The sequence below is a fragment of the Pristiophorus japonicus genome, chromosome 8 (assembly GCF_044704955.1).
Source record: "Pristiophorus japonicus isolate sPriJap1 chromosome 8, sPriJap1.hap1, whole genome shotgun sequence".
NCBI classification, from domain to species: domain Eukaryota; kingdom Metazoa; phylum Chordata; class Chondrichthyes; family Pristiophoridae; genus Pristiophorus; species Pristiophorus japonicus.
In genome coordinates this window covers 125,255,422-125,267,770 of record NC_091984.1, presented here as the reverse complement: position 1 = coordinate 125,267,770, position 12,349 = coordinate 125,255,422, and the positions used below count along the sequence as shown (strand labels likewise).

At 48.6% G+C, this 12,349-nt stretch overlaps 1 protein-coding gene across 1 annotated transcript in view; it reads left to right on the top strand.

The window, feature by feature from the left end:
- qsox1 (quiescin Q6 sulfhydryl oxidase 1) overlaps positions 1–12,349 on the top strand; it is a 175,188-nt gene that overhangs the window by 143,902 nt on the left and 18,937 nt on the right. The window contains exons 10-11 of the mRNA XM_070886224.1: positions 4,402–4,558; positions 8,880–9,068. Coding sequence (XP_070742325.1) covers positions 4,402–4,558; positions 8,880–9,068 — 346 coding nt within the window. The remainder of the gene's footprint in view (positions 1–4,401; positions 4,559–8,879; positions 9,069–12,349) is intronic.

Below are 12,349 nucleotides of genomic sequence, written 5' to 3'. Positions count from 1 at the left end.
GTGGAGCTGCGGAATTCCAAAGAGCAGAAAACGCTAGTGGGAGTTGTGTATAGACCACCAAATAGTAGTAGTGAGGTTGGGGACAGCATCAAACATAAAATAAGGGATGTGTGCAATAAAGGTACAGCAATAATCATGGGCGACTTTAATCTACACATTGATTGGGCTAACCTAACTGGTAGCAATGAGGTGGAGGAGGATTTCCTGGAGTGTATTAGGGATGGTTTTCAAGACCAATATGTAGAGAAACCAACCAGGGAGCTAGCCATCCTAGACTGGGTGATGTGTAATGAGAAGGGACTAATTAGCAATCTTGTTGTGTGAGGCCCCTTGGGGAAAAGTGACCATAATATGGTAGAATTCCTTATTAAGATGGAGAGCGACACAGTTAGTTCGGAAACTAGGGTCCTGAACTTAAGGAAAGGTAACTTCGACGGTATGAGGCGTGAATTGGCTAGAATAGACAGGCAAACGATACTCAAAGGGTTGACGGTGGATAAGCAATGGCAAACATTTAAAGATCACATGGATGAAGTTAGCAAATGTACATCCCTGTCTGGAGTAAAAATAAAACTGGGAAGATGGCTCAACCATGTCTAACAAGGGAAATTAAAGATAGTGTTAAATCCAAGGAAGAGGCATAGAAATTGGCTAGAAAAAGCAACAAACCTGAGGACTGGGAGAAATGTAGAATTCAACAGAGGAGGACTAAGGGTTTAATTAAGAGGGGGAAAATAGAGTACGAGAGGAAGCTAGCAGGGAATATAAAAACTGACTGCAAAAGCTTCTATAAGTATGTGAAGAGAAAAAGATTAGTGAAGACAAACGTAGGTCCCTTGCAGTCAGATTCAGGTGAATTTATAATGGGGAACAAAGAAATGGCTGACCAATTGAACAAATACTTCGGTTCTGTCTTCACGAAGGAAGACACAAATAACCTTCCGAATGTACTAGGGGACAGTGGGTCTAGTGAGAAGGAGGAACTGAAGGATATCCTTATTAGGCAGGAAATTATGTTAGGGAAATTGATCGGATTGAAGGCTGATAAATCCCCGGGGCCTGATAGTCTGCATCCCAGAGTACTTAAGGAAATGGCCCTAGAAATACTGGATGCATTGGTGATCATTTTCCAACAGTCTATCGACTCTGGATCAGTTCCCATGGACTGGAGGGTAGCTAATGTAACACCACTTTTTAAAAAAGGGAGGGAGAGAGAAAACGGGTAATTATAGACCGGTTAGCTTGACATCAGTAGTGGGGAAAATGTTGGAATCGATCATGAAGGATGCAATAGCAGCACATTTGGAAAGCAGTGACAGGATCGGACCAAGTCAGCATGGATTTATGAAAGGGAAATCATGCCTGACGAATCTTCTGGAATTTTTTGAGGATGTAACTAGCAGAGTGGACAAGGGAGAACCGGTGGATGTGGTGTATTTGGACTTTCAGAAGGCTTTTGACAAGGTCCCGCACAAGAGATTGTTGTGCAAAATCAAAGCACATGGTATTGGGGGTAATATGCTGATGTGGATAGGGAACTGGTTGGCAGACAGGAAGCAGAGAGTTGGGGTAAACGGGTCCTTTTCAGAATGGCAGGCAGTGACTGGTGGAGTGCCGCAGGGCTCAGTGCTGGGACCACAGCTCTTTACAATATACATTCACGATTTGGATGAAGGAATAGAGTGTAATATCTCCAAGTTTGCAGATGACACTAAACTGGGTGGCGGTGTGAGCTGTGAGGAGGACGCTAAGAGGCTGCAGGGTGACTTGGACAGGTTAGGTGAGTGGGCAAATGCATGGCAGATGCAGTATAATGTGGATAAATGTGAGGTTATCCATTTTGGGAGCAAAAACACGAAGGCAAAATATTATCTGAATGGCAGCAGACTAGGAAAAGGGGAGGTGCAACGAGACCTGGGTGTCATGGTTCATCAATCGCTGAAAGTGGGCAAGCAGGTACAGCAGGCGGTGAAGAAGGCAAATGGTATGTTGGCCTTCATAGCGAGGGGATTTGAATATAGAAGCAGGGAGGTCTTACTGCAGTTGTACAGGGCCTTAGTGAGGCCTCACCTGGAATATGGTGTTCAGTTTTGGTCTCCTAGTCTGAGGAAGGACGTTCTTGCTATTGAGGGAGTGCAGCGAAGGTTCACCAGACTGATTCCAGTGATGGCTGGGCTGACATATGAGGAAAGACTGGATCAACTGGGCCTTTATTCACTGGAGTTTAGAAGGATGAGAGGGGATCTCATAGAAACATACAAGATTCTGACGGGAATGGACAGGTTAGATGCGGGAAGAATGTTCCCGATGTTGGAGAAGTCCAGAACCAGGGGACATAGTCTTAGGATAAGGGGTAGGCCATTTCGGACTGAGATGAGGAGAAACTTTTTCACTCTGAGAGTTGTTAACCTGTGGAGTTCCCTGCCGCAGAGAGTTGTTGATGCCCGTTCACTGGATATATTCAAGAGGGAGTTAGATAAGGCCCTTATGGCTAAAGGGATCAAGGGGTATGGCAAGAAAGCAAGAAAGGAGTACTGAGGTGAATGATCAGCCATGATCTTATTGAATGGTGGTGCAGGCTCGAAGGGCCGAATGGCCTACTCCTGCACCTATTTTCTATGTTACCTCGTCGCCAATTGGTATACTCACAATAAAGGTGGAAACTGAGTACGGTGTACAATGAGCAAGTGTGACCTTAGCTCCTTTAATAAGATTCCAGAGTGCAGGTAACTTGTGGGTGGCCTGCTTATATACTGTGCTCCCAAGGGATGCTGGGCTCCCTTGAGACTCCAACAGGTGGGCCCTCTGGTGATCAGGTGTCATGCAGGTTACAAAGGGTTGAATACATAACAGTGATATTTGGCAGGATTGGAATTGTCCTGCTTTTTGTGGATACGACATACCTGGGCAGTTTTCCACATTGTCAGGTAGATGCCAAAGTTGCAGCTGTACCGGAACAGCTTGGCTAGAGGCGTGGCTAGTTCTGGAGCATAAGCCTTCAGCACGACAGCCAGGATGCTGTAGGGGTCCATACTGTTTGCTGTTTCCAGTGCGCTCAGCCATTCTGCCGGTGGGATTGGACTGATGTTAATGGAGGATTCTGGAACATTGGCTGAAAGGTATGATTCTGTTAGTATGACGATGTCAGGCTGTTGCTTGACTAGTCTGTGGAACAGCTCTTCTAATTTTGGAAGAGTCCCCAGATGTTAGCAAGGACGAATTTTCAGGATTGACTGGGCTGGGTGTGCCGTTGTCATGTCAGAAGCCGGTGCCGATGTTGATGTCGGGTCGTTTGTGCGATTTTATTCTTTATTATTATTTTTCATAGCAGTTTGGTACAACTGAGGGCTTGCTCGGCCATTTCAGAGCGCAGTTAACGACTGAAAATCCAGTTGGGGGCAGTAACAGCCACAAGGCGGGACGCCCCGCCCGACGATCTATATTGGGCTTATAATCCCCAAGAGGAAATGGAGTGCAAAAGCTCCAATTTTCAATTCCAAGCTGCCGACTCTGCAGGAGGGAGAGGGGGCCATCGCTAGACCACCAGGGAGCGGGGTGCCCTGGCAACAGCCCGTCACACACGCGGAGTGCCGGGCTGCAAGATCGCGGCACGGACCCCGTGATCTGCAATTAAGAAGGCCACGACCACGGTAAGTCGGCCATTTTGTTTATCTTTTGCCGCCACACCTCACCTTTAATGTTCGCCCCGCGAGTGGCCTACAGCCCGCGGGCATCGCTCGCATCAGCGTCACGGGGTGCTACCGGATTTTCGCTGCAGGGCAAATATGGGCCGCTGCGCACGGTGATGGCGTCGTCATGGCCAAAGCAGCGGCCCGGGGCGCAGCCGGTTAGCACCGCCGCTAAACCCCCATGGAGTTCTGTGGGAGTCGGGAGCGATGCTGCGCCAGGGCGAAAGGTCATCGCCAGGGGTGCTAACGGGAGCCACAAACGACCCGACCATTTCCCCTTAAGAGGCGACTACGCTGCTGTGGGTCTGGAGTCACATGTAGGCCAGATCAGGTAAGGACGGCAGAGTTCCTTCCTTAACAGACATTAGTGAACCAGATATTTTTTTTAAAGACAATCCAATTGAGCCATGGTCACCATTACTGACACTAGCTTTTTAATTCCAAATTTATTTAATTAACTGAATTTAAATTCCACAGCTGCTGCGTTAGAATTTGAACTCACGTCCTTGGATCGTTAGTCGAGGTCTCTGGATTTCTCGTCCCATGCAATGGCTGAATGACCCATTCCTGTTCCTAATGATAATATTCAGTTCGGTTTGTGCTGCTCAGCTTTAATGTGTCTGATTGTCAGCTTCCGCACACGTTTGTATGTAAAGTATTCCAGACATGTTCTGGAAGTGTCAAAGTAGTAATTTTGTTCTTTGGTTCCTAGGTAACTGGGGCCTTGTTACCAACTGGAGTAAATTGGGTGGGTTGCCAAGGTAGCAGGCCTCAGTTCCGAGGTTACCCATGCTCCCTCTGGACTCTGTTCCACCTCTTGACAGTGCAGGCTGCAAAATGCAACGAAACATCAACATGCAAGCGAAAACGTAAGGCTTCATCTTTCTACGTTTTGTAAAATCAATCTCTTGCCTTAAAAGTGAAGATAACTTCATTTGTGATAGGTACTCGCCATAGAGTGCCTCCAGATTGGTTAAAAGAAAGTATATTTCTGGTTATAATTTTGGAAAAGCCTTCATTTATAAGCCAGTCGTCCCAACCCTTCCGCTGCCAGACATCCTAACCCCTCCCCTGTCACCCTAACTCCTCCCCTGTAACCCTAACTCCTCCCCTGTCACCCTAACCCCTCCCCTGTCACCCTAACCCCTCCCCTGTCACCCTAACTCCTCCCCTGTCACCCTAACTCCTCCCCTGTCACCCTAACCCCTCCCCTGTCACCCTAACTCCTCCCCTGTCACCCTAACTCCTTCCCTGTCACCCTAACTCCTTCCCTGTCACCCGAACACCTTCCCTGTCACTCTAACCCCTTCCCTGTCACTCTAACCCCTTCCCTGTCACTCTAACTCCTCCCCTATCACTCTAAAACCTCCCCTGTTACTCTAACCGCTTCCCTGTCACTCTAACCTTCCCCAGTCATCCTAAATCCTCCCCTGTCACCCTAACTCCTCCCCTGTCACCCTAACCCCGCCCCTGTCACCCTAACCCCTCTACTGACACCCTAACTCCTCCCCTGTCACTCTAACTCCTCCTCTGTCACTCTAATTCCTCCCCTGTCACTCTAACTCTTCCCCTGTCACTCTAATTCCTCCCCTGTCACTCTAATCGCTCCCCGTCACTCTAAGCCCTCCCCGTCACTCTAAGCCCTCCCCCGTCACTCTAAGCCCTCTCCCGTCACTCTAAGCCCTCCCCCGTCACTCTAATCCCTCTCCCGTCACTCTAACCCCTCCCCCGTCACTCTAACCTCTCCCCCGTCACTCTAACCTCTCCCCCGTCACTCTAACCTCTCCCCCGTCACCCTAACCTCTCCCCCGTCACTCTAACCTCTCCCCCGTCACTCTAACCTCTCCCCCGTCACTCTAACCCCTCCCCCGTCACTCTAACCCCTCCCCTGTCATCCTAACTACTCCCATCACGCTAACCCTTCCCCGTCACCGTAACCCTTCCCCGTCACCTTAACTTCTCCCCCCTCACCCTAAGCCCTCCCCCGTCACACTAACCCCTCCCCCATCACCCTAAACCCTCCCCTGTCACCCTAACCTCTTCCTGGTCACCCTAACCCATCCTCCGTCACCCTAACCCGCTCCCCGTCATCCTAACCCCTCCCCCACCCATCACCCTAAACCCTCCCCTGCCATCACTCTAAACCCTCCCCTGCCCGGCACCTAACCCCTCCCCCGTTACCCTAACCCCTCCCCCTGTCAATCACCCTAACCCCTCCCCCGCCCTTTGGCCTAACCCCTCCCCGCCAGCCACACTGACCTATCCACCTCACTTGATGATTGACAGCTATTCCACCCAATGGTACACCACGGATGTTAAGAGCCATGTTCCCTACTGCGGGTAGCATGTCAGGTTCCACCCTCCGCTCCCATCTGATTATGTATGAATGTGGCAGAAATGACCGCGGTCAAAATTACAACTGGTCGCACAGGATGCACACTCTGCTTTCTCACCCCTTCCCTGTAACACGTCACCCTGGATATGGGAGAAACAAACTCCTTCCATAGAAGGAAACAGCAAACTGCAGAAAGAGCATTGATAATATGGCAAGATCTGATAGTGTGGGAGAATTCGGTGTGCGAGACTGAGTCTTGGTTGAGATGAGTGAGACCGATGCTGACTGTGAGAGACTTGCCAGGCGAGAGATTTGGGGGAAATCGTAAAGACTTGGCCCAGAACCAAAACTATATGTTCCTCATATTTTAACTGCATCTCCACTGAGTTGAGCCCTGTGGATCAACAGTGTCTTTGTTGGCACTTATCCATGTACACAGTACACCAGCAGCCACACTCATGATGGTGACATGTTAGAGGAAAAAGAAGATGGGGGAGAGATGGGGGTGCTTTTGGGGAAGCTTAAAATGATTCACATTCAAGGGTCAGAATTAATAAATAAACTTGACCTGCAGATGCTAGGATAGATGAACAGCTCACAGTGACCTTACTTACATGAGGCTTGTGTGAGTGTAAAACATTAAAAATAAAATGTAACCAACACACATTGTACCCTTTGCAGCTATGGGACAAACATGCCCGGTGGGTTGGCAGTTTTGCGAGGCTCTCACCTGCACCGCAGAAAGTAGGCAACAGGGAGACTGCGTATTGAAAGGAGTGTCCAAGCGGTTTGTCTTTGGTGGGCAGCTCAGGGGCATTGGGTATCGGATAAAGCTTACAATCACAAACTGTGTTAACTTGAGCGCTCAAACAGGGTGTGAGAAACATAATAGGAGGCAATAGGGACTGCCCCTTTGACCGAGTGTGGCATCAAGGAGCCCTAGTAAAATTGAAGTTACTGGGAATCAGGGGGAAAACTCACCACTGGTTGGAATCATACCTAGCACAAAGGAAGATGGTTGTGGTTGTTGGAGATCAATCATCTCAGCCCCAGGATGTCGTTGCAGGAGTTCCTCAGGGCAATGTCCTAGGCCCAATCATCTTCAGCTGCTTCATCAATGACATTCCCTCCATCAATGATAAGGTCAGAAGTGGAGATGTTCGCTGATGATTGCACAGTGTTTAGTTCCATTTGCAACTCCCCAGATAATGAAGTAGTCCATGCCCACATGCAGCAAGACCTGGACAACATTCAGGCCTGGGCTGCTAAGTGGCAAGTACCATTCGCACCACACAAGTGCCAGGCATTGACCATATCCAACCATGGAGAGTCCAACTACCTCCCCTTACATTCAATGTCATTACCATCGTCGAATCCCCCACCATTAACATCCTTTGGGTCACCATTGACCAGAAACTCAACTGGACCAGCCACATAAATACTGTGGCTACAAGAGCAGGTCAGAGGCTGGGTATTCTGCAGCGAGTGACTCACCTCCTGACTCCTCAAAGCATTTCCACCGTCTACAAGGCACAAGTCAGGAGTGTGATGGAATACTCTCCACCAATGTTCACTTTTATCTTTTTGGGGTGCACGGCCGACACCATTCTGACTTGGAAATATATCACCATTCCTTCATCGTCGTTGGGTCAAAATCCTGGAACTCCCTCCCATCTGGTCTGTGGGAGTACTTTCGCCACCACCTCCTGAAGGACAGTAGGGATAAATGCTGGCCTTGTCAGCAATGCCCACATCCCGTGAATGAATATAATAAATGTCTCTCAGTTACAGAGTGTCCTGGTTTGGAAGCATTTAAATTTGTTACTCAAAATCAGATGAGTCCTCTTTAAAAAATATATATATATTCTTGAGATGTGGCCAATACTGGTAAGACCACATTTATTGACCATCTCTAGTTGCCCTGAGAAAGTAATGATGGCTCTACTCATTGAACCGTTGCAGTCCCTGTGCTGATTGTACTCCTGCAATGCTGTTCGGTTGGGAGATCCAGGACTTTGACCCAGCAACGATGCAGGAAGGACAATATATGTCCAAGTCATGATGGTATGTGACTGGGAGGGGAACCTGTCGGTGGTGGTGTTCCCATGGCCTTACTCCTTCTCTGGTAGAGATTGCAAGGAAGGTTTTGTTTTCCACAGCAGGTATGTCCTTGAGGCTCCCCCAGTACAACAGTTGGTAAGTGTGTTTCCCAGTGGAGACTGAGGAATAAAGAGCATCAGGATCCCACATTCAATCTCCAGGTTGTGCCAAGTTAGGGGGTCTCAGTCAGGGCAGCAGTGGGACATTAGAGTTGAATTCAGCAGTGCTGGACTGCAGCGGGTGGCAAATTATGCACGGTTTCCTCTCCCAATTGCTGCCTGCTGCTGCAAGTGTGTGTACGCGGGAGGGCAGGAACGAGTTTGGTTCTGAGCACCACCCCCGACTAAAATTAACCGGCCAGCAGTGTCGTCTAGGCTCGCATGTGAAGAATGGCTGTGTGAGTGAGCTACTGAAGGGGGACTAGCAAGGGGGTGGGGCTCAAAGGGACAAAGGGGGAGGGAGGAGGAAGTGACCCCAGCATCGTGGGGAATGAAGCGCAGCAAAGGAGGAAACCACCCCCAGTAAAGGGGGGAACCGATCCCAGCAAAGGGGAAGGGTAGTGACCCCAGCAAAGGGGAGACTCAAGGTGGGTGGGGAGATCGGGAGTGATCGCATCATGGAGAATGACCCTAGCAATGACCCCTGGTCTCTCAATGATGCCACTGGCTGGCGCAGAGCATTGGGGGATGAGGGGTACCGCTCCTGGGCGCTGGTCTTGCCAGTGATTTTCTTTCCCTTTTTCCATCTTCCCTCAGATGCTCGGACTGACCCTCTGGAGGTTCTCCACACCTTGAGGCTATACGTCAAACACTTCTTCGGCTGTCGGGAGTGCGCCACCCATTTCGAAGCCATGGCAGCGGAATCCATGGATCGGGTCAGCAGTTCCGACCAGGCCATTTTGTGGCTGTGGTCACGGCACAATCGGGTCAACAATAGGCTGGCAGGTGAGGACCTTAAAAGGTGGTCTATCTAAGTGCTCCCTTTTCCCTCTGTGTGTTTGTGTTTGTGTGTGTTAACACTACATTCAAGCAAGGAAAGAAAGACCTGCCTTTACATAGAGCCTTAATCTCGGGCCCTTCACAACCTCAGGCTGTCCCACAGAGCTTTACAGCCAATGACTACACTCCAAAAGTACTTCATTGGCTATAAAGTGCTTTGTGATGGCCGGTGATCATGAAAGGCACTAAATAAATACAAGTCCTTCCTTCCTTCTCTTCCTTCTCTTCCTTCCTTCCCTTCCTTCCTTCCAACACGGCGGCCAATTTGCACACAGCAAGGTCCCACAAACAGCAATGTGATAATGAGCAGATAATCTGTGTTTTAGTGATGTTGGTTGAGAAATAAATATTGGCCAGGAATCCAGGGAGAAATCTCCTGCTCTTCTTCAAAATAGTTTCACCTAATGGCCCTGAAATCCCGGTCCTCTGCTTCCCGCGGGAGCTCGACAGAAAACGGCTAAAAAGATGCACACCTACCTTATCCTGCTGTGCCCACCAGCGATCCCGGTCCTGAGGCCTCCTGTCCCTGCGCATCGGAGCATGTGCATGTCTGGACATCTGTATGCTGGAGCTGGAGTCACATGGCACTGGGCAGCCAATCCAAGTACAGTATTTTCTCATTCATAATAATGGGAACTCCGTAAGTAGGAGTTCTTATGATTATTATTATTGAGAAATCCCCCAAACACCCAAACACAAATTAAAAAATAGAAAAAAAATCACATATTTAACATTAATTTAAATTAAAGTTAATAAATATCTTAGACAAAATATATATTTTTCCGATTTAAAAAAAAAAATTTTAAATTATGGTTTAAAATAAACTTACCTCAGTAGGCAGGGTTTTTAACATTAAAATGTGTTTTTTAAATTTTATTTTTATATGTTTTTGTGTGTTTTAAAACTCTTATGCTGGTAAAAGTATGCTCTGCACCTGCTTTTACCAGGCGCAAGAGTTTTCAGGACATTCGCTGGACAAGGGACGGGTAAATACCGCAATCTTGCCCATGCGAATGTCCTGGCTGTGGGGATACGGAGGATCTGTCAAGCTGGAGCTTGACAGATCGGAAAAGCCGTTTTTCAGCGCATGTGCATCGTGCGCCAAAAAACGGCTTTTGCGATGCCTTGCTGCGTCTGTGTACACAACGTACGGACCCGGGGAGGCCGGGATTTCAGGACCAATGTCTCATCCGAAAGATAGCACCTCTGACAGTGCAGCACTCCCTCAGCACTGCACACATGTGTCAGCCTAGAATTTGTGCTCAAGTCTGTGGAATCAGACTTGAAACCACCACCTCCTAGTTCAGAGATGAGTGTGCTACCCACTGTGCCATGGCAGAGGAAACAATACTTGGAAAGAGCGCAGTCATTTCTTTATAGTTTGCATCCAAATAAATAATTGTTGTTACTGCTGGTCCAATCCATTTGTGAGGAGGGGTACGGCGGAATATGTGGAGTGAAGGGAATTGATTCCATTCCAGTGCATCTACTCCATGGCACTGATGTTACTGTGATCAGACTCTCGAGTCTATTTTGGAATCGGATTCTGTCTGTTTATTCAGGGAGGATGAAGGTGGTCAGTATTTGTTGAATTTCTACGTTACTACAATTGGTAAGAAAGCTCCTGCGGAAACAGATGCCCGCAATCATAAAGTTGGTGTCAGTCACAGAACCAACACCATGTGCTGTTTCTCAGGCTCTTAAACTGACCAATTAGGTAGTTGATTACAACTGGGTGAGGTGTTTGCGCCTTGCATCTTTTCCCAGCTTTCAAATGTTAACATTTTAATCAGAAATGTATTGCGACTGGATTCAGGTGATGCTCAGGATATTACCAATCCTGTACACAGTGCCAGTAGATTAGGGCACTGCCCAGGATTGCCACTGCCCTGAACACAGTGCTGTGGGGTGAGGGCATTGCCCAGGGACTGTTACTGCCCTGTACACAATGCCATGGGGTTAGGGCATTGCCCAAGGACTGTTATTGCCCTGTACACAGTGCCATGGGGTTAGGGCATTACCCAGGGACTGTTATTGCCCTGAACACAGTGCCGTGGGGTGAGGGCACTGCCCAGGGACTGTTGCTGCCCTGTACACAGAGAAGTGTCCAACAGATCATGTGGCAGGATGCTTGATCTTAGCGACTGAAACTTGTGCAAGCGGTAAGGGTTAATGAATCTGCTGGGTCTTTGTGAAGAGGAGGATTGGGAGGTGACGGCTTGAGCTTTCCTTGGATTACTGAAGCTTTAGCGAGGCAGCAGGTGGCTGCTGTGAGGACACAGACTGCCGGTTATCTCATGCGGACTTCCTCAGCCTTGTGTTCAGGGAAGGGGAGGGGAGGGGCGGCTGGTAAACATGCCACGTGGAGCTGGACCCTCCCCGGGGAGAGTGTTTGAAGCGTGCCGTTTAACTCCCATCCTTCAGGGTCAATGAAGCATGAAATCCAACCATTTGTAAAGTGTCAGTACAATTAATTTGACCCCCCCCCCACCCCCACCCTTTGCAAACTCGCTAATGACAGTTGGGATCTTTGAGGGTTTTATTGGCCAGTATAGTCTCCTGAGGGAGCTGTTCTCAATCCTTTCATTTCAGGAACTAAATTGAGAGCGGATTACACAGCGAATGAAACAGTTTACCAAGTGTTTACTTAAAACCGTTCCACTTGACCGACCGGGCTGAGATTCAAATCTTTCGGCAAAAGAAGCCTGTGCGTCTGAAGAAGCACTCCCGATAGTCATTGGCGAAGCATTGTAGAAAGCGAATGTCTGTTTGTTCTTGTATCGGCCTCTTTTTATGCAGAGACGCAGCCAGTCAGTCTGATGCTCAGTGGAGTTGGTCACCTCTACATGGCACGCCCTCCGTGAGCAATCTCGCAACAATGGTCTTTCACTCGAGTCTTGTGTGTGTGCAGTCCCGTCCCTAGATCAGACGCGAATACCTTCTATGATGACCAGCCCCCACCCTCCCGCCCCCGCTAGGGGCGGATTAACCATGGGGTGGATGGGGCTGCAGCCCCAGGCCTACCAAATAGATGTAGGAAAAAAATATAAGGCCTCCCAAATAGGCTGTATAGAATAGACAATAAGAGAGGAAAAACAAGACTGTACATATATATAGGAATCTAGATTGCAATGTTACCAGAACCAGAATATATACCTAAGCAAAATATTGCGGATGCTGGAATCTGAAATAAAAACAGAAAATGTTGGAAATCACAGCGGGTCAGG